At 31.6% G+C, this 23,801-nt stretch overlaps 1 protein-coding gene across 4 annotated transcripts; it reads left to right on the top strand.

Moving 5' to 3' along the window:
- Window positions 1-1,322: 1,322 nt before the first annotated feature.
- LOC125055263 (glycogen [starch] synthase) lies at window positions 1,323-21,977 on the top strand. Of its 4 annotated transcripts, XR_007117838.1 has the most exons (20): window positions 1,324-1,552; window positions 5,405-5,548; window positions 7,569-7,646; window positions 8,494-8,600; window positions 9,218-9,409; window positions 10,792-10,886; window positions 11,722-11,824; window positions 12,307-12,415; window positions 12,718-12,871; window positions 13,542-13,662; window positions 14,425-14,591; window positions 15,773-15,887; window positions 16,481-16,558; window positions 16,837-17,011; window positions 17,759-17,888; window positions 18,410-18,491; window positions 19,037-19,169; window positions 19,579-19,900; window positions 20,505-21,028; window positions 21,068-21,977. XR_007117838.1 is itself a non-coding variant. In XM_047657651.1 (19 exons), coding segments are annotated over exons 2-19 (2,301 nt in total). In that variant the 5' UTR covers window positions 1,323-1,552; window positions 5,405-5,409; the 3' UTR covers window positions 20,506-21,977. The 4 variants fall into 4 exon arrangements, 3 of the variants coding, with proteins under 3 accessions (XP_047513607.1, XP_047513606.1, XP_047513608.1); XM_047657651.1 differs by having other exon boundaries at window positions 1,323-1,552; window positions 7,569-7,642; window positions 8,490-8,600; window positions 20,505-21,977; XM_047657650.1 differs by having other exon boundaries at window positions 20,505-21,977.
- Window positions 21,978-23,801: the final 1,824 nt, after the last annotated feature.

Here is a 23,801-nt window from a genome sequence, read left to right as displayed (position 1 = left end):
TTTTAAAGATTGATTACAATGCCAAAAGTTGTAAAAAGTTCGGCTCGAGAAATGATATTAAAGGTGAAAGAGTTCTGAGAAGCGGAACATAAGAATCAAGGTGTTTTTATATCACTAAACAATGTTCGGAAGAGAGTTGGCGCCATAACGGGAACTTTTTAGAGTTGCCATTTAATAATTTTTTGCTGTATTGATGGGACTTATGATATAAATTCGTTTTTGCGACAAAATTGAATAAATACATAACGTGATGAAACTAGGTAACTGAAATTAAAACATATACTTATTACGTAACAGAAATATTGTTTCATCGAAGTATGCAGAAAATAATATTTGATAAATTACATCTGCTAAATGTAAATAAAATAGGTAATTTTTTTACTCATAAATGGCAACATTACGTTATGCGATTGCAGCGCCGCGTCTGGGGGACTTCTTTCATGAAAAGGACTATACCTGGAGAATCTATGCGAGCAAATAGTTCAGCAACTTCAAATAAGAAAAAAAAAATCAAACAGTCTTGCCGCCTGCGATACTAGGTGTTTCGATCCCATGGAACATAGTCCCAGCGAATCAAAGAACATATAAGTTTCTAATAAGGTCTCATCCGTGTTAAGGATCAATAACACTGTCGAATAGTGTTATAAAATAAGGATGTTAATTTCTAGCTGGAGAAATTAATAAAAAAGTCTTTCCTTATACGTTACTGCATTGAGTTTTGTACTTAATCATCATTGTTTGAGGTAAATTGGGCTATGACTTAAGCAGAGCCTCATACTGTTATATTACCGCTTGCATAGAGCATTGTTTCTGAAGCGGGGGGGTCTAGTTTGTATTAAATGGGGGTCGCAGTCTGTTGAAAAGTAATAAATACAAACTATATAATATAGGTACAAAAGATTCTTTTTTTTTCAATTTCCAAAGGAATTAATAATTGTAGTGTAGTGGTATAAAACTAAATTAAAATGTAACAGTGACGGGGTCGCAAGACTATTGCGACTTTTTGGCTTTCTCGTCGCGACATAAAAATGGTTGAGAAACGATGGCATAGAGAGTAGAAATCCGATGTTGAAAAGATAATTTTTGCTATGGAAACAAATCTTTTATCGAATATTCATATTAATTGCACTCGGAAGTCCAAGATAAAATTTACTCGTAATCCTTATCATATTAAATCGTAGTGTTCTATTCAATACTGATAGGAAGGTCATTCTTAGAATATGTGACATGTTAAGCTATTATTATTATGACGTTGCTAAAAGACTTGTATCTATTGTCATGTCATAAATTAAAAACCCTGCTGTCACTTGAAGGTGACCTTCAAAACAAGTTGTCCATCGGCGATTTTGACGTTTCTATTCTAAACTTTGAAGATTATTCTAATTTGAATTTTCTACCCGCGTAGACATGTTAATTATAAAAAGAAATTCATAAATACCCTTTACGGCGACTTTCTTGTGTTAAACATCAAATTGTGCCACGTAATAAGTGAAGTTTTCTGTGATAAACTTATCAATAAAGATTCTTTGGCGGCGTATTCCTCTTTAAAAACGTATGTACCTAAACGTTTTACTTTCTTGGCTTACACGTCTTTCATTGAGTATCTATAAATAACTTTATCACCTGTTATTGAATGAGCTCGTGTATTAAGTATATTTTATATTACGTCTTCCATACACGTGTGATGTAATTAAGTGCCGGCAGACCGGTATTAATTTACGTAGGGTAGTAAAATTAAACGACAATAATTTATGTTTTTAATATCATTTATCAAGTATAATAAAAATCTATAAAATGTGATCATAAATTATTATTAGTATTGTCCTGTGAATAAATAAGTTGACTAAAATTAAATAAAAATATAACTAAGTAGGTATTTGGTGGATAAATATTTTTTTCCTTATGATTTTGATTTTTTTATTTTCTTTTCTATTATAGACAACAAGTGTTTACTGGCTTTGAATCTCATTAAACATATTATTAGATATTTTTCATATGCACATTTAATGTTAGGATTGAATTTTAGTTTTAGATGCTTTTCACTAACATTAAATAATTATTAAACACATTTTTTATGCTTTTTCCTCCTTTATTGATTGCAAAAACTTATGTAAATTATGTATAATATATTCATAATTAAATAATGCTTGATAATTTAAAGTTAGATCTTATAGAAAACAAATTAAGTTTGACTATATTCCAAAATAGATATCTCATTTATTAAAAAAGAAGAATGCAATCATCCAACATGTTTTGTACTCCAATAAGAAATTAACATAAAACTAACATAGATTATCATTTATCTGTAGTTAAAAGTCAGGGCCATGTGATAAAGCATTTTATAGATATATTATTAGGTTGAGGTATTCCAAAATGATTCTAAATAGCTATTTTAACTTTAATTACACATTGATAAGAACCAACAAATCAGTAAATTTATGAAAATTTGCAAACACTATCATACCCTAACAATTGGTACTTAGTAGTAATGCATGTTCTGGCTCTTACAAGTGCCTTTTAATTTAATGGTACTCGGGTTTTTACTTAAGAGCAAGTTATTCAATTAAGCTTGTCTTGGTATATTAAGCTTACTGCTATTCAGATAAAATAACTATTCAGGCGAGATTGTGACCCCAATTACAAGTTAACCGCAAGTACTAGTACTCTATTGATGGGATTATAAAGCTCTAAACGATTTTGTCGTACATAACAATCATATGCACTCACACACTGTAAAGATTCTAATTTACAGTGTTCTTTGTTTCATATTGTTTAGTTGCACACACTATTAATGCTTTAAATGTAAAGTACCGATTGTTCGATCAAATTTGTACGATAAAAATGTTATGGGAAAATATTAACAGACTGGACAGGATCGTCAAATACCTATAACATGCAGCGTGCGTATTGCGGTCACTTACTTGACCAGTAGGTCTTCCTTTAGTTTGACCAGCTATTAAACGTTAACGTAATATGTCAGACATATTTTATTCATGTCCTATGAAAAATATAAGCGTCCCTGGTCGTTAGTCGCTACGCGCAATACTACAAAAAATCATACAAATATTTGACGCAGAGATTTTGTTTACGAGGGTTTATTAGTTTTGTTAGACTCATGGTATAGCTACAGATAACTTATATTTATAGAATAATCATAGACAAAAAATTTTATAATTTGACATTTAACTCGTAGGTTTTCAATTAGTAAGTCTAATAATATAATTAAAATTATGGCCTGCATATATCCTAATCACAAAACTATTTGTATAACAACTTCTTTTGCTCAGTAATTTCTAACAAATTCACAACATATCTTGGTTTTTAAATTCATATACATACGTTAAATTTATGTTAATCTACTAGAATTACAATTTAAAACGAATATATGCGACCTTTAGGGCATTAAAAATTAATTGTTTGCGCAGAATTATAATTTTTTTTATATTAAACATAACATAGCCATGTATTTTATATGGAGCAACACCATTTATCATTTTATAGACATTTTTTCCATAGTTACAAATTATTAAGAAGCTATTTTTACTTTTACTAAAATATGCATCTAGTAACATTTATTAATACTATAATTAGCTCGTAATTTAGCTACTTATATATATATATATATATTAATTGTGACTCATTAACCATTGGATCATCTTTTACATTTTTGTTTCTTTTATTATTATTATTTTGTTAAGATTTTAGTTTATTTTAGTTATAGTGTTACATGTTCCGGGAAGAAATCGCTTGTCAGCGATAAGGCCGCCCATTGACTAATAAATAATAACCTGCTTTTTTATATACGTATGTTTTTGTATAAGGTAACGAAGAGTAAATAAATAATTCATTATAAGATTACCTAGCTTGAGCTAGTGGCTTCAGCGTGCGGATTTTATCCATGAGGTCGTAAGTACCAACCCCGGCTGTGTACCAATGGACTTTTCACCTTTGTAAGCAACTAACACTCTGTTGTACGGCGAAGGAAAACATCGTGAGGAAACCGGTATGTCTCAGACAGAAGACTGATTACCTACTTTTCTATGATATTTATTATTATTTGAGTTATTAAAATAGAGTAATATTCGGAGTCGGGACTTAGCCACAGTACCCATTTATTACGTACTGATTTTTCAGTAGTTAACGTAAACAAATACGTAGACTGGATACGATTGCCCTCATGTACGAATGACGAATGTATTTAAATTATAGCCAGCATGAATTCGATTAATTTTGTAAGAAATTTAAATTCGTATTTTTTGTTGACGGTTTTCAGAGAGCTTCCGGATCTTTGAGGAACAAAAGCATCTGTTAAAATTTCTCTATTATTTGAATGGCTAGCGTTCATAATATAGAGCAATAAAACTATTAGTGTATTTTTTTTTGTTCTGGCTGATTTCTCACCCGCTCTATGCACTTTTTCGGAACTGGTATTAAATGTTTATTTATTTATAAGTAATCTTACAGCTACACATATCCATAAAAAGAAAACACTTAGACAATATACAAATCCAAAACAGATTACATTGATAAAGAAAATATATGTTAATTTAGATCTTTCTTTTAATTATTGACATTCATAAGTGTGCATAGTTACCGATATGAATAACGAAATTTTGATTTGACCTTGATCTAATCAGTCATTACGTAATATTAGCATATTTTAAACATTTGCATATTTACAAAGTTCATCACCGGATGATGGGCCTTGGATTATTGCCAAAGTTGACGTATATGTTTGGTGTTTATTTACATAACATCAAAATCGTCGAATTATGGTTTAAAGATGACATATTCTTATTAAATATAAATGTGACGTATTCGATTTGGGAGATACTGGAACCATTTATTGAAGACACGAAATGACGACGTGTATGATATTAACTGAATTTTAAAAGAATTTCAATAGATCAGAAGTTGTTCTTCAAATGACCTTAACGTGGTGTGAATGAATGTTTTGTTGCGTTTAATAGCTTCCACTTACGCTAAGCCATATATTATACTACAGAGATAGAAACAATAATGATTTTAATTTAAAAATATGTATATTGTATATGTATATTTAAAGCCACAAATGCTGGCCGGAAACCAGGTGGAAAATACAAATACGTATCTCCTCCAACTTTGATTTTGTTCCCTTTGGAGTAGACTCTTGGCGCTAATTAAATATTTAAGTTGGCGCCTAGTACTTAGTACTGGTGACCCCAAGGCCGGTGGTTTCCTCGCTCAACGAATATGTATCCCAATACTGCGAAAAAATTGCTGCCAGCATTAAAAGCACACTACCACGGCGACCAAACTTTTTAATTTAATTTAAGTCTTCTATTTTTAATTAATTAGTATTATGTAGGTTAAGAGTGTAAATAATGTAATTAGCTTTACATTATAATATAATTAATATTTTCAGACAACATGTCTCGAGATAGATCGTCCCGACGCTTTTACCGGTCCGAGTCCACACATGATCTCCTGTCCTACATGGACCGCGGGCAGGCGGCTCTTAACGAGAATCGCTGGACCTTCGAAACCGCCTGGGAGGCTGCAAATAAAGGTACTTTTGATACACTAAAAAACAAAAAGATCATATTAGATATGTGTCAACGCGTTCGTTGCCTATATATATTAGTAGAGAATACGAAGTTCAACCTACTGTTTTCCATAAACAGAAGTAAGAATATAACTGTCATTTGCTTATGTCCTAAGTTTCTGTGAGAAAAATAAATCAAACCAATCATTAGTTCGGATCTTTATGTCGCAAGTTTTTCGCATTAAAATTTCAATTTAAAGTTTTTGAAGCCTAGTCTTTATCAACATGATATTTTGTAAATTCGCGGGGTTCTGTAAATTGATTTCTCAACAGTAAAAAATAGAAAAACAGATATCCCTCAATAAAAGATAAAATTTGAATTTGGATCAGTATTTCCAGCACCAAAGAGATCGATTGCGAATATTGTAGGTAAATGTTACTGGCTGCTAAGAAACAATCCGCGTTCGGACCTAATTAAAAAAAAAGTTTCTGTAGAAGCAAAAATAAGTTAATTAATTGTTCAAATTAAGATTAAATTACACTCTGCGTAATAATCAAATAAATAAACATATACATATACTTTTTGCGTTGAACTTATTTTATAGTAGACTTTAAACATATTATCGGTCCAGTCTGAATTCAAAAAACACTCGCACAAAAACAATGGCGTACGCCCTTGGCAAACAGTTTACTATTTTATATTCATCTATTTCACAATTTCTAGTCTAGTCTAAGTCGCAAGTGATTCTAAGCCGAAAACCGGTTACGTTCTCGCTCTGAATAAATACAAAAGATGCATTGTCTGAGCCTTGCTCTGCATTTACAAGATAATATCTACGTCATACGAGAGGAGTAAAAAAATATGTATATGTATAATATTTAAAACATCTTAACGGAACACTATTACAGAACACAAGTTATGACTACCAACAACATATCGGTTATATTGACCAAAATCAAAGGCCCCGGCTGAATTCTATTGTATGTATTAGGTTCTTAATAACAACATCATCGGCTGTTACGACTATCGGTTTTACGACCAAATATGTGTAGTAGTCCTTTCGATGTCGTTATAACAGATTTTGACTGTACTTTCTAAATTTTCTCCCCAAGATCCTAATAATAGACATACGCATAAACAGAAATACGCGCATCTTATTTTTATTATCTATATTATACTAGTGGACCCGACAGACGTTGTCCTGCATGATATTTCAAGCGATTAGTAAAGCAAAGTATGAAAGTACCGACTGCAGCGCCATCTGGCGGGCTGATTTGTGAATCTAAACCATTCCCAGATCCCCTTGAACACACACAAAAAGTTTCATCAAAATCGGTCCAGTCGTTTGAGAGAAGTTCAGTGACATACACACTCACAGAAGAATTATATATATAAAGATTATCTTATGACCATTATTTTGTGGTGTTCTTTTAAAGGTATTTATTTCGGAGCCAGTCTTTTCAACACAGTTCCGAATACGCTTGCGAAGGTTTTTTGTAGATGTACTTTGGTGCAGTAATTGGCGGCGTGATATATTTTTTACTTTTAATATATTTTTCTCATTAAATAACCTGTATGTTTTTAATGAGAATAAACTTCTTTCAACCGTATATGTCCTAAGTTATTTTATTAAAATCAAATGATTGTTTAATTTGGCTCCAAAACATATTCTTATAAAGATTAATATCATAAAAAAAAATCGGAAACAATGAATGAATAATTACTTTTATAAAAATATAAAAAAATGGATATATTGAGTTCTTGATCATTTTTATAGAAAGCCAGTGTCAGCCAGACGTCATCCACACATGTCTTACATAAAAAAACATCTAATTGTTATTCTAAACCATTCTCCAATACACTTGAACACAGACAAAAAATTTCATCAAATTCATAAGATTTGTATGTACAAAGATTTACAGAGAGATACATTTTTTACCGACTTTAATAAAACCTATTTATTTTTTTATTATGGTTATCTATTGTCTCTAACACATGCAACTGAAACTTGAAAATAATTTTTTAACTGTGCTTATATTTCAGTGGGTGGAATCTACACTGTGATAAGGTCCAAAGCTTATGTCTCTACCGAGGAGATGGGTGAAAACTACTGTTTACTGGGTAAGAATTTTATTTTTCGCGCTATAATAATTGTATAATAGTAAGTACTTTCGATGCCATATTTTCAAATATAATCTTCATAATTAACCTATTTATTACTTGAAACTAAAATTTACTAACTTAAATGTTTATTTATACAAGTTTAATCACAATAAAAAAGACTCCTCTGGTTTGTCCCTCGAACGACCTCCTTGTTTGTAAGCCAGTAATTATGAATGTATGTAATTATAATGCCAGTAATTATATGTAAAATTAAATATTTACTGTAACTTCGTTAATTTTATAGAGTAATAGATATATATAACTTAGTAACAGAAAGTAATGTATGACATTATGAAAATTAATATGACATTTGCATGCCTTATGTATTTTCATAGAATATAGGCTGTTTGTGCGGATTTTTATAATTAATCTAAACCGTACCAATTTCTTTTCGCAAATACAGTCATAATCTGTTATAACGACATCGAAGGGACTACACATATTTGGTCACAAAAACCGATAGTCGTAACAGCTGATGACGTTGTTATTAAAAACCTAATACAATAGAATTCAGCCGGGACCTTTGATTTTGGTATGACCGGTATGTTGTTCTAAACGATGTCGTCGTAAATGGTTTTGACTGTAAACGATTTATTATTAATATTTATTATTATTAAGTTTAAAAAAGCATTACGTGTTGCTCGCACCCATATTTAAAGATCCAATGCCATATTGTTTCGTAGCTCTATAAATTATGTTCAGGTATTATCTAAAAAAAATACTAAATCAAGATTAGTTTTTTAATTTTTTTTTCTTACGAAATTTCTTTTAATCCACCAAATTTAATATTTATGTTAAATTTTAGGACCTTTCAAGGAGACCTGCGCTCGTCAAGAAGTAGAAGAACAGGACTTCCCACCAAATTCACCTCTCACAGCAGCAGTCAACGCCATGAGAAGTCAGGGATATAAGGTAGACGAATTTCATTTATTCCGTTAAAATATTTCAGATAAATATTAACATTTTAAAACAATATTGAGTAGGAAACTAAATTTTTAGAATGTTACATATAAAAGCCAAAGATATAAAGAATATTTTTTTTTAATTTAAATAATTAATTAATTATATATTAATTGATTTTTTTAATTAACTCATTTTTAATAATTTTATAAATTTAAATTATAAAAATTATTCCTATACGACGAAATGTATTTCACATCTACTTATATAAAGTATAGCACAGCATAAAGTTGTTGCATTTTACTGAAAAGCTAATATTTTAATATAAATTTTCAGTTTTTGTTCATTTTAAAGTTCTTGTTTTCTATTACTAACCTGCACTCACATTAAATCAAATTATTTATTTGTTTTCAATGTTCTCACTAGGACCATGGTGTCAAGTTAAATAGCCTCAATTCAGATGTTTAGGAGACTTAGAACCATGTTTTACTAACGTTTATAAGTATACATTGAGTTACCTACAGGAATAAATATATTTTTTTTATATAAATCGGTGAACCAATTTGTGGTGTTATTAGCACCATACAAAGCGGATTCCGCAAACATTACATACAATTTACTAATTCCAGTTACACACAGGCACCTGGCTTGTAGATGGCAACCCTCAAATAATTCTCTTTGACATCGGCTCAGCCGCGTGGCAGATGGACAGTTACAAGCAGGAACTCTGGAGCACCACTTCCATTGGAATACCTCATCTGGATGTGGAAGCCAACGATGCTGTTATACTTGGCTTTATGGTTGCGCAGTTTATCACTGAGGTACGAATGTATTGTAATAATAGCGGCCTATTTTTTATATTTAGGAAGTAAAGAACTGATACTGAGGGAAAATTTAGCATTAGTGGTGAATGAATTTTTGAAATTGTTATTATATATCTCGTTATGATCTGTAATTGTTTTTAATATTGATGTTGAGAAGTATAGATATATAAATATATAAATGAATTATCTTGACTTGAAATCTTACACTTTGATATATTTATTTATTCACTAAACATTACAGTTCTAAGCCATTAAATTATGTCAAAAACAAAAGTGATTTTACTTAATGTGATTTTACTTAACCTATCTTTTTAGTACTGGATTTTGCTATGCTATCCCGGAGATTGTTCGGTTTTCTGGAATGAAAACTTTTTAAGTTTTTCTGTGAATTTTTCTCTATATAAACCTCAAAGTTCAATTCATAAGATTTTAATTAACAAATAAAAAATAGGGGTTGATCGCAGCGGGATGAAAATTAAGGGTTGTATGTATTTTTGTATGCTGTATCGTAACAAAAATTTTTGGGGTGGACCACCCTTAACATTTAGGGGTTTGAAAGATAGGTAGCAGCCGATTCTCAGACTTACTGAATATGCATAAAACATTTCATAAGAATCCGTCGAGCCGTTTCAACTTTCAGAGGAGTAAGGGAACGAACACGAGAATTTTATATATCTATATATATAAAAGAAAGTCGCGTTTGTTACAACACTTATAACTCGAGAACGGCTGGACCGATTGCCATGGTTTTTGATTTGTTGGATTTATTTCCGTCCCGAATAGCAGAATAAGAAAATAAAATATCGGATAAGTTATCGAATAACAATAAATTAATTAATTAATTTTACGAATGCAAAAACCATATGGTGCCATCTGTTGACAAAACTACGCATCATTTTACGTCGAATTCGTGTCAGTTCAAGAAATTCCGATCTTGAGGTGAATGAGGAGATGCATAACCAGGCTTTGATCTTGATCGAAAACATGTGTTACCTCATCAAAAAATGTTGTAAAGCAGAAAGTGCTTTAACATGCAGTATCGCAATATTGGCGTTAGAGAGAAGAGGCCTAATGTGTAAAACTGTCATTCTTCTTTTGCAATGGCAAGCAATAAAACATTTCTCTATTTGCAAAAAAAGTTATCACCTTAATGAAATTCTAAAATAAGTTTAACTAAAGTAACAACGATATTATTATTAAGGCGGAACGAAGTTAGCCGGGTCAGCTAGTAGATATATATAATACACAATATGGCTGCTGTAAACTAAGTCTGCGAACATATGAAATCACTATGGAGTTGCACCACTGTTAATATAATTATTAAGAGGATAAGTGGACGTGTGGGAGTTTACGTATTCTTTAATATTATACATTTTTAGTTCCGCAAAGCAGCTGAGAAATACAGTGATACACCACCGCGAGTTGTGGCTCATTTCCACGAATGGCAGGCGGGCATTGGTCTCATTATGTTGCGGTAAGTTCCTATTATTTACGTCCAATTTAAATAATTAAAAACCAATTTCGTATCATATTTTTATTTATTTATATATGAGAAATACAAAATATATGCATTATAACTATGGTTTTTCTTCGATTCTGTGTGCCTATAGGCCTCCCCCATTGTCCTCCATTTTTATTATTGTATACCAATCTCGTCCAGGCCTTAGTCTTTCCAGCCATTTCCATGATTTCATCGGCCTACCTTTTAAATTGCCTACTGAATGTTACAATTTTGCTCCACTTATCTGCTCCTCTTCTGGTATGTCCAGCCCATTTCCATTTTAGTTGTTTTGTTTAATTTCATATCATATTACTAGCCGTTTCCCGCCCGTTTCGCTGGGCGAATTAAAATAGGAAATAAATAAAATTTTATGTTTCATTATTATTATTTTTTTCATATTTTTATTATTCTTCTTTTTAACTTCCCGCTAAGAAAATTGAAAATTTTCGAAAATCGATTTTTTAACAGATTTTGACGTTTTGAGGTTCTAGGAAGCCTCCCCGAATGTTTCCGCGGTGAAGTCCGTATGTATAAATTTTGATAAAAGTAAAACAACATTAAAAAAATGAAGGAACTTTGGAATTTAAAAAATAAATAGCCATAAACCATCTAGGAAAAGAAGGAGCCTCAAACGAAGACCATTTTTCTTATATATATAGATATACATACAATTTTAAAAATTCGCCTTAGATATTCTTTTTTAATGGTCTTATAAAAAGTAGAATATTTTTTACATAAAGCTAATTTTTACTTCACCTACATACTAATAAGTATAAATATTTTTCTAATTAAATATATTTATTGCCAGTGTTCGTCATGTGGATGTAGCGACGGTGTTCACGACACACGCGACCCTCCTCGGAAGATATTTGTGCGCTGGCAACACTGATTTCTACAATAACTTGGATAAGGTACTTACTAACTTAGATACTAAATACACTTTTAATAATTCGTATAGTAATGTTGAATCCTCATATTTACGTTCACGTGTAAGTATTTTTTCTAATCTACGAAAAAACATAAGCCAAAATATAAAGTAACTTATATTTTAGTTACAAATATAGACAGTTATAAGTAATACTAATAATAATTAAAAATGGATAGATAGAACACTAAAACAAATTTAATAGGTTTTGGTCTCTGAGGTGGTAGACCGTTAATGCTGGCAGCATTTCCTCGCTGTATTGCGATACTTATTCGTTGAGCGAGGAAAGCACCAGCTCTGGGGTCACCGCTACTATCAACCAGACGCCAACTTAACTCTTTAATTATCGCCTGAGCACTTGAACTCCACGGCCCAAGAGTCTCTACTCCAAAAGGGACAAAATGAATAAAAAAATGGTCTGCTCTGCGGCCGCGCCAACTCTGTACACATATATTTGTATCATTCTAGTTCTCAGTTGACGAAGAGGCGGGAAAGAGACAGATATACCACAGATATTGTATGGAGCGTGCCGCGGCCCACATGACGCATACATTCACCACAGTCTCCGATATTACAGGTATTATAAGAGATTATTATATATTTATAAGTCGTTTTATTTATTTAATCCCAATGTTACGTGTTTTTATTATCGAAGAAATATTTTTTTTTATTTTTTTTATTTGTATTAATTTTCGACACTTAATGGTATGTAATTCAATTCCTATCATATCTTCCTTTTTCCCTCCAAATCTCGGAAATCTAAAGTTTTAGATTTGTATAAATTTGAGTAAAACTTAAAAATTTGTTTTGCCAAAGAAGTTTCACTTCTGACATGTGTATTTTGTACGCACACACTTTTTTTTGTTTTATTTATTCCAGGATTCGAAGCGGAACATCTTCTCAAAAGAAAGCCGGATTTCATAACACCAAATGGTTTGAATGTGAAGAAATTTTCAGCTCTTCACGAGTTTCAGAATCTTCACGCGTTGGCTAAGGAGAAAATCAATGAATTCTCTAGAGGACATTTCTATGGGTAATATAAATTATTTATAGCTTTTAAAGACAACTCCGGCCAGTTCTTACTTCACGATAAAAGGGCCTGGGACTAGTGCTAGAAAGGCTACTTCTAATTAATTTGCGATATTTGTTTTAAAATAAGTGTTGTTTGATGATTTGCTACTTTAAAAGAGTACCGAGAGTTTTTTACGCCGGCTTTTTCTCTCGGCCCTCTACACCCTCTGTCTTCTTTGCCGATGAGTAGGGATGCCTACAGATTCAGGAATAAGTGATACCTGTATCTTATGTTCCATAATTAACATATTTTATTTTATTTTACCCTTATAGCGCTAGAACCAAACGGAGCGGTTATATGCCATTCAGATTTTAATAAATCACATACAAATTATGTAATAATCATGAGACGTTATCACATTAAATACAAAAAAGCACACATACTAGCCATGAATTTGTGTGCAATATTTTATACTGTCATTGCAAACTTGAAAAGACTTAGTGTTTTTTGAAAAAGCATTTAAGACGGTTGATTGGATTTTTGTGTGCTGTGTGGATTTTTTTCTTTATATTGTACTGTGCCTAAAAGAACGTTTTAGTTGACGCTTTTAAAATTATGATTAATTTAATCTTTAGATGAGATTAAATATATGCTTAGGCATTTACATAATTAGCAATATATATTTTTACAGGCATTTTAACTTTGATCTGGACAAAACGTTATATTTCTTCATCGCTGGTCGATATGAGTTTGGTAATAAGGGCGCTGATATCTTCATAGAAGCACTCGCACGGCTTAATCATTACTTGAAGGTAAGATTTAATATGTATTACATTATAAACAACAATTTATACTATTTAAAACGTCTATCTGAGTTTTTTATATCTGCACATTGTTTAACTATAAGACCATATTTAAATTTTGAGTGGGACGTTGCCAAACATACAAATTAAATTTTTCAAATAAGCGAAATTTTGTTTTGTTTAAATTTTTAAATAATTATAATTTACTCATAATTTGTACGACTATGTTTTAGGGAGCATTCAAGTACGTAACGATTTTTTTTCCTTTTGTATAACGTTACGATGCGGGGCGGGGATTGAATTACGCGTTAATATTATTTTCGACTTTCCAGTACTTCACACCACATAATGGTAACTTTTAGGTATAAAGAGTCACTAGGTGGTCACGAAACGTTTTACTATTGGGTACAGAAAAACGTTACGGCGCGTTACATGGGGGGGGGGGTAAATAATCTCCAAAAATGGCTCCCTTAGAATAGAAACTGAAAATTTCCTTAATCTGCAATTATCACTGCAGTACTTCCAAACCAATTCAACTTAGGGTCCTATATGAAAAGAGCGTAACAATTCTTTAAAGGTTAGCAACGCACTTGCGAGCCTTGTGGAACTGAGTCCATAGGCTTTCACTTAATATCTTGAAAAAAATGATATAAACCAAGTTGAAGAATAAAGTTTGAAAACAAAATAACTTATTTGTATGATCTATTTGGTACCATGGCATTCTGTAGCTTCTTTATTTTTGGTTTAAGACAAAGGCAATGTTTTTTTCAGGCTTCCGGGTCAGAAATGACCGTAGTAGCATTTCTAATATTCCCCGCTAAGACGAATAACTTCAACGTTGAGAGTTTAAGGGGTCACGCGGTCACCAAATCCCTTAGAGACACTATACAGGATGTTCAACAGCAGATTGGAAAGAGGATGTATGATATATGCTTGAGGTACATTTAAATAATCACCGTTATTTTATTTATAGTTAAGGATAAACTTTCAAGGCTTTTCTGAGGCTGTTTGACAAACTGAGGTTTATAATGACTGTTATCACTTAAATTATAGAATTATCACTAAATAAATTCAAAGCCCTCGTTAAACGAAAGTTAATCAACAAAGCTTTTTATAAATTTGAGGACTACTTAAATGATCCTAATCCTTGGGATTGATTTGCTCCAGTTCAAACAATTTGTATGACTCATAACTAAGCGATTAAAAAGAGTGACGGACAGTTTCTTGCCAGTTCTTCTTACCCGCTCTACGCCCTTGACTTGCGAACTGGTAGTAAATGTAAATTTACGATTAATTTAACTTGACGATTCAAAAGTGTACTGGGTTACCCACTTGAATAAAGATATTTTGAGTTTGAGTTTGAAATAATTATCCTGTGGCGTTTCAACCTCATATAGTTCTAGGCATAGACAACATATACATTGCATAGACAAGTAGGTGATCAGCTTTCTGACTGACACATGTCAATTGTCAAAGTTTGAGACATGAGAGATGCACACATAGAATTGGTACACGGGTATCGAACCTACGACCTCTAAGCCAACAAGTTTTTTTTATAATTAGCACATAATGATGATGCTTTAAGAATCTCCAAATTTATTATATAAAATTTTATTTTATTGCACATTTATACCTCTACCATAAACCATAGATTTATGTGAGTTGGCAAAAGAAGTGTCTTGAAATGCACATAACCTCCTTAAAAACAATAAAACACTAATAATTATTATACTCACTCGCACTAGGTCAATACATTAATGTCAATACATTAATCCGTGTTTTAAGTACTAAAGTTTGTATCAACTCCCTTCGAAACAATTATACTAAACTATTTAACCATTATTAGTTAATGGAGCTACATTGTATGTACATTAAACCCCCTTATAACACGATAATCTTATTAACGGTAACGCATTTTCATTTAAGCCATATCAGTCTCGCGTCTAAACCGGGGATTGCAAACGTACTATTTCTGTACTGCCACATTTATAATGATTTTTGCGCACTTATTTCGTTCATAACATAACATTTACATTAACATTATTATTAACGAATGAGTTAATACTTTTATAAATTACTATTATTATATTACTATATTAATTTTTATATATAATTTCAGAGGCCATCTCCCCGACACATCAGCCCTACTACAAAAGGAAGACACAGTTCGCCTAAAAAGATGTATTTACGCGTTGCAACGTGACGGTCTTCCGCCCGTTACAACCCACAATATTGTTAGTATCATCCACTTAAAAAGCCAGTGGCGCTACAATTCTATACTTTGATTTTTCATTCCGTAGGATTCTGACATTTCATAAGTGTTGCTACTAAAAAAGTTCTCCACCGAAAATGGGACAAATTCGACCCATTTGAGGGCAATAAAAAATAAAATTCGACGTATTTTTTATGTTTTACCTACAAAAAGGTAAATCTAAATGTTTACCCAGGTGACCTACTACAAAATATTTCAATATCACGAACAATATATAAAATTAACTTTAATTACTTACTGGGAAGATAGATGCCTCTCTTAGGGCGCTAACCAATATTTACTTGTTCAAATCAAATCAAAATATCATTGATCATATGAAAAATTAAACATACTTCAAATACTGTCGATAAATCTTCAGAAATGTGAGAATCTTCCAGAATATCCAAAACTCGGACTGTTCCCTAAGCTAAAACCAGATTTAATCCAAGAAGGATCTCAATATTACTTAGATTCCGATTTGTGGCCAAACATACAAAGCTGAAGAACTGTTTGTTAGCCTAAATAAATAATACTAAACGTCCTTATTTGAAGGTTAAAAATGTGATTATTCTTTAGGTGGAAGACTGGAGCGATCCAGTTCTCAACTCAATTCGAAGGTGTGAACTTTTCAATACAGTGAACGATAAAGTCAAAGTGAGTATTTTTTATTATCTTATTTGTTATTATATATATTCTTTTGTATATGCATTCTGAAGCTAAATAAAATATATAAAACTAAAACATTCATAAAATAATTAATTTTTTAAAGTTCCTTTTGTATTAAAGTTGTACAAAGTTTTTGTCTCATTCTGACAAATGGTGATTGCGCTGTCATGAAAAGGGACAGTTAAGTACTTAAAAGGAGTGCAATTATTTCAGATTTTGTCTATGTTCAAAATGGTACTTGAGAAGTAAAAATTATATAATTCTAGGTTATATTCCACCCGGAATTCCTTTCTTCCACCAACCCCTTATTTGGTCTGGACTATGAAGAGTTTGTCAGAGGTTGTCATCTAGGCGTCTTTCCTTCATATTACGAGCCATGGGGTTACACCCCTGCCGAATGCACAGTTATGGGTATACCTAGTGTCACAACTAATTTGTCTGGTGAGTATAATAAATTTTCTTTGGCTAATTTCTAAACTTTTTACCGGGAGGTATATTTTATACTATGTGTTACATAAGTAATCACAGATGATAACGCACAAGAGCTCAACGAATTTAAAGGATTCTCAAAATTTGAATTAAATCTGTTAAGCCGTTTGGTCACAATAATGTTTTTTGTTTTTTACAACAAACAACATATTGTATGTAGTAAAAATACAATTAATAGTTCCCATTGAACATTTTTACAAGAGACATTGCCGTTTTGTGATACGCTATTGTGCGAAAATTAAGGAACTATCTATCTAACCCCTGCCCTACTTATCTTTTGACCTCTCAGTCGATTTGTCGCTGTAACCGAAATTGATTATGTAACTTTTTCACAGTCCCTATCCCTTATGCGCGTGTATTAATCTTAATTCTTACTATAATAAAATCATGATATGTTATATTAGAAAACTCTGTCGTTTGTACAAATGTGATCATAGCAGTCTTATTAGAATACTTTTCAATATACTATTACTTGATTGTATGTATTTGTTTACCATTTCTATGTTAAGGAGTAGTCTATAGCTTGAATCCACTAGAACAGGTGTTTTGTTATGTTCTACCAAAAGTGGTGAGTTCTATATACAGAAAGGTAACACCTACTTGCTCACACGTCTGAGGCGAAGACCTAGGGTTGTTGTTTTCTAAAAATAATTTAACGTTAATGTAGTTAATGTTAATTATTAACGGATTATTTTCCAGGCTTCGGTTGCTTCATGCAAGACCACATAGCTGATCCGATGTCATACGGAATATACGTCGTGGATCGCCGCTACATCTCACTAGAGGGCTCTGTACAACAATTGGCACAGTATATGTTCGACTTTACCAAGTGAGTAGAGTCATGCTTCATGACAGCACTTTCAATACGATAAAACAAATATTAGTGCTCCTAACCGTTGACGTTGATCATCTAGAGTCTAGAAAAGAAGAGTCCTTACTTTTCTCACAGAAACCATTTTCAAAATGTTACCCCTTGCAGTAAAATTTTTACTTCATATTCCTATTTGATAAGAAATGTGAAGATTAAAACTAACTATGGATATTTGATATGTCGTTGAGTTCAAACTAATTAAGAGTTCGAAAAAAAAAGTCTGTCAAAAAGGTAAAGTTGGCCAATCGAAAACGTAAAATTAATCAAACAATGTTTCTTGATTGATTTCATGACCATTTCAAGAAATAATAATTTACTGTAGGTAAAAAAGTTGTTTATATCTTTAGTAGGCGAAATAATTTATCACGTGAATTGTAACCGTAGATGGAAGGTCTGTGTGTGGTGTGCTACAAATCTTTACGTCAAGTACTTAGAACTTCTATAAAAATACATTTATTAAAATCGAAATTTATTCACAGGTTAACAAGACGTCAACGCATAATACAAAGAAACAGAACGGAAAGACTGAGCGATCTTCTCGATTGGAGGAATTTGGGTATTGTAAGTAGAATATTATAATACATTTTTTTAGTGTTAATGTTTCTCTAGTGCTTCTCAAAAATTATTCATTAGAAAAATGTATAAAAGGTATCTTTTTCTATACACAAAATCCTTATAAATAGAAAACCCTTCAACATCAGCATCTTTTGTTGTTTCAAGCCACTTAGCATTAGTTGTCAGACCTACTTCCGTAGATTTTTTCACTTCAATCTAGTTACACAGTTAAATAATATAGCTACACAGGGCGTGTAGCTATATTATTTGCATCTGGAAAATATCATGCTGATCATTAATATATATTAAAAATAATGTTGGACATAATTTGCTTCCTGGCGGAACTCCATAGATAATTTTGTTTTAGTTGAAGTCATTTCAACCTTGAGTCCAATTAAGAAATGTCCATTAAAATATAACCATGACACAAAAGGAGAATCGATGCATGGTATCACTATCTTTTTAAATAGGTACCTGAGTATATTTTGGCGATATGTCATTAAAATGAAAAAAAAAAAAAGCCGTTTTGTCTAATGTTTTTGTTATTCCAGTACTATCGTCAGGCGCGAGCTGAAGCACTGAAAATCGTATATCCTGATTACGTTGACCACATGCATATGGAACTCGGGAAACGATTTAACTACCCACGCCCAATATCCGAGCCACCTAGCCCCACACATTCCAGTGAGTTTCATCATATCTTGTTCAGCCGCTTTATTTACTTTCTAAAACTTTTGTTTAAGGCTTTAGTGCTGAAAATTATTGGTGCTTTATAATATTTATGTTGTGTGTATGTTGTATGTATATGTAATGTACATTTATCGTAATATACTATTTCTATTTACGTATTTTATTTATATATTTATCTCTCATATATTTTATAACTAAATGTTAATTTGTTTTTTAAATTTTACCGCAAACCAATTTAAGGTTATTTAAACTTTCATATTTGGATATTTTTTTACTAATTAATTCTTTCATTTGTATTATTGATACTCCGTTAAATGATAATCTACGTACAAATAGGTGAGTACATATCAATTCTAGTATTGAAAATATTTTGAATTTCGAACATATTTCTTTCCACAACTAGTGATTAAAGGCCGACAAGAAAGCTCATGGCTGACCGCATCCTACCACAAGGAAATAGAACAACACAAAGATACAAAAGACGAAGAAATACAGACCAGTCTAGATCTGGAGGATAAAGTTAGACTTCAGAAGTCTCTAGAAATCCTAGAAGTGACAGACGTAGAAATATCGAAAGATATTGAAGTGAGATTCGAAAAGGCGATTGAGCTGGAAGTCAGCGAGAGTTTTGACGCTAAAGATCTGTTCGAACCGTTGAACGCAGCTGTTGCTGAACAAATCGAACAACTGATCGCCAAACTCAGCGATTGTGTTGAGAAAAATTAGTACGTAAATGGCACGTGTGTGTTTTAGCACTGTTTGGCGTAGGAATGGCACACGATTTAGTATTTGTTAAGCTACTTTTGGATATTAGAAGCTATTTAAATTGGGAAATATTGCTTCTCCTAGTTTTATAGGAGATAAGGATAGCATTGGATAGAAATTGTTTAGGTGGTACTAGGAAGGTTGGTTTTTGTGTGAGCAAAATGTTTTATCACCCAGTATGAAGTTTTTGGCACATGGTGAACAAAATGTAGTAGAGAATATTTTAGACATACCGAGTCAAGCACTCGCGTGAGAGGTTCTTCGACATTGGTGAGGTCATTTGGTAGAAGAAAGTCTTATGCACACATTTAATGAAGTTGTAACTTTTATCTGAGTTTGAAAGTGTTTTTGTACAATATTGTAGGTAATGATTGCTGCCAAAAACAAGGAATTTGCTTTATTAATTTCAACACGTAATATCAGTGTTACATTAACCATATTTAAGAGATCTGACGATTAACAGGTGAGAATTTGGTGAAAAGCATCTCTCTCGGTCTTTCGTTTTAAACTCCCTGATTAGTGCCCCCATTGCATATCAGTTAAGTTACCCATTACACATTCCAGGAGCCACGACACCAGCCGCTTCAGTCCACGGTTCTGATGATGAGGATGAAGTGGATGAGGAGAAGGAGTTAGCCGAACTGAGGATTGCCGATAACTAGACCTACACAGTGTATAAATCTTAATTGGTAATTCATCGGGAATGCGGGATAGTGCAACAAATGTGTTGGATCTTGATAAAACACGCCATCTTATTTTGAAATTTTTATTTCTCGCTCCAATATGTTTGTGGCACTATTTGGAGAATAATCTAGAAATAGAATTTCCTTTAGTGTAATGAAAAAAATTATCATAATATTTTTTGAATTCGTTCTTGTCTGTTTTTTTATATTTTTTTATATCATGATTAAAATATATTTCTTATATATATCTGACAAGCGTACAAAAAATAGTTCCTATATCCCCTGCCAAACTATTACCTCTTATGAATACTCATATTTATCAAAAATTAAAAAGAAAACTATATTTTTGAAAGCTGAGTTTGTATACTACTTATTTTGCAATTTTATCCCCTTTAAAGAAATGATGTTATTTATTGAAGTGATAACTGCTTATATGTTGTAAAGGCGTAATTTCAAGTGTTACAAGTACAAAAAATAATCTTTACTCTATTAGAAATGTCTATTTTTGTATGAAGTGCAATAGTTATTATGAATGTGTGCGCATTTAAAATCAATATAAAAATAGCACAAAGACTAGAAAAAATAAAAAAAAATATTTTAGTGTTCTTTAATAAATATTATTCCTATAATAAAATATCTTAAGCTTAGCTTAGCTTTAGACTATAGATTATTATGGTAAATATATGTTTAATGCCGTTACTGCTAAAGAGGAATTAACTGCAGATTTCTATATGCACATTTCTAAAAAGATGGATTTTATATATATATTTTTATTTTATATTTTTAAAATATACAATGAAAATCACTAGAACTATGGACTCATCTCAACGCAGTCTAAGATAAGCTTGTCGGAGAAAGGACTAATCTTAAAAATTTGTAGCCTGTGGCCACACCATAGACAAGAAAGTCTACTACGGTGAGCTACTTGTAAACTGCTATCATAAATGGTAACTAATTTTGAATACGAATTTAATTTATAATCTATAATGTTTCTTTGTATGAAATAATATAAGATGGAATAATTATTTATTGTGGTGTACTGACAGGCAACTGGCAACTGTTGCTACTGAAATAGTAGTACATGCTAAAATTCTACTCCTATTTAATTATTTTTGGTTCAGTCAGATTCTTCCTCTTTAACATTTTTTTCGTTCAGATTTATTTTAAACGAATTATTATAGATATGTAAACGAATAGATTATTTACAATAGTTATATTAAATATATAATTTAATTATTGATACTGCCATATATTATGCATGTTTTTAAAATTATTTATAAAATGTATGCACAAATTGTTAAAATGAATTTGGTTAGTGCCATTTGTTATTAAGAAATAAATGTGTTCAATTTAATATATCTTTTATTTATACTTTACTATCAATTATGTTATGCAAAAAGTTATTTTCTAGTAAAATATACCATACCATATAGTTTGTTTGGTCATATACATATTTTATTTTTAGTGGAAATTATTTAATTTTGAAATTTCATCAATCATTTAAATTATCAACCGTTTGATGGTAAACATCTTAAAATAACTTATTTATTAAAACTATGTATTGTTTAGCCTGTATTTAACATATTTTAAATTATTTCATCTTTTATTTGGATTTGTGGTGGTATCACTTTTATTTGCTATATCTAGTACTGTGGTGCTTATTGTAGTAGATTCGGTAGCTTTTTCTGTTGTCGTCTTAGTATCATGAGTCTTCTTACTATCTTCTGTACTGTTTGAGTTTTCAACTGTCGAAGATTCTGTAAAATTCATTGTAGAGTTAGGCATAGCAGTAGTTATATTTGGTAGAGAATCTTTAATAGCAGACTTGTTTGCCAAAGTCCCTTCAGTGGTTGAATGCTGTTCAGAATTTGTTGTTTGCGTTTCGGTATTGTTTGTAGATTCTTTTATCGTTGTCGCTTCTGTGACCAAATTTATATCTTTATCACTGACAGTTGTAGTACTGTTTGAGTTTTCAACTGTCGAAGATTCTGTAAAATTCATTGTAGAGTTAGGCATAGCAGTAGTTATATTTGGTAGTGAATCTTTAATAGCAGAGTTGTTTGCCGGAGTCCCTTCAGTGGTTGAATGCTCTTCAGAATTTGTTGTTTGCGTTTCGGTATTATTTGTAGATTCTTTTATCGTAGTCGCTTCTGTGATCAAATTCATACCTTTACCACTGACAGTTGTAGTACTGTTATCGTTGTTTATCGCTTTAATGGTAGAATTCATTAAGGTTGCGTTAACGATAGAGACCTCTGTAGTGACATTTACTCCAATTTTGGTATCTGACGAGGTTGTTGTAGTAGCTTCTGTGCTCGAATTATTTTCTGTATCATAGCTAGACGTACTTGTTGTGCTTGGTCCTTCTGTTGTGGAGATTGTTGAATTGGTTGTGTTATTTAATGTCGTAGAATTTTGCTTATTACTGTTACTCTGTAGTGCAGGAGTTGTTGTAGTTGTTGTTTGATTTGCATCTTTTTTATTCAGGGGCGTAGTGCTTCTGTCAGTAGTTGTAGCAGTTATAGTAGAATCATCTTTTAGTGCTTCCGTAGCTGAAGTAGGAGTGTTAGAACTAACCGTTTGAGTCGTTATTATTGTTGTATTTAAATTACTAATACCACTTTCTGTGGTAATCGGCGATATTTTAGTAGTCGTCGTGGTATTTTCCAGAGGAGTAGTTAAAGTAGTCACTTCCGTAGAAATATTAGCAGATTTTGTTGTTATAAAAGGTTCAGTTAAACTGATTGAATTAATTGTACTTGTTTTGTCAATCGTAGGTAAAGTTGTAGCATTCGTTTCTGTAGCTAGGTATTTAGAAATGGTAGTTGCATTAATATTTTGTAATGTTACCAAATCTGCCGTAGCTGAAGTAGGAGTGCTAGAACTAACCGTTTGAGTTGTTATTTTTGTTGTATTTAAATTACCAATACCACTTTCTGTTGTAATCGGCGCTATTTCAGTAGTTGTCATGGTATTTTCCAGAAGAGTAGTTAAAGTAGTCACTTCCGTAGAAATATTAGCAGATTTTGTTGTTATTAAAGGTTCATTTACACTTTTAATTGGATTAATTGTACTTGTTTTGTCAATCGTAGTTAAAGGTGTTGAAATCGTTTCTATATCTTGGTTGTTAGAAATGGTAGTTGCATTAATATTTTCTGATGTAACAAAATCTGCTGTT

Source organism: Pieris napi, chromosome 13 (genome assembly GCF_905475465.1).
Source record: "Pieris napi chromosome 13, ilPieNapi1.2, whole genome shotgun sequence".
NCBI classification, from domain to species: domain Eukaryota; kingdom Metazoa; phylum Arthropoda; class Insecta; order Lepidoptera; family Pieridae; genus Pieris; species Pieris napi.
This window is presented reverse-complemented; position numbering and strand designations above follow the sequence as displayed.

Coding starts and splice junctions, on each gene's coding strand:
- LOC125055263 (XM_047657651.1), top strand. CDS start 5,410: ATGTCTCGAGATAGATCGTCCCGACGCTTTTACCGGTCCGAGTCCACA. Junction 12,416..12,717: donor CACAGTCTCCGATATTACAG/GTATTATAAGAG, acceptor TATTTATTCCAG/GATTCGAAGCGGAACATCTT. Junction 13,663..14,424: donor GGCTTAATCATTACTTGAAG/GTAAGATTTAAT, acceptor TGTTTTTTTCAG/GCTTCCGGGTCAGAAATGAC.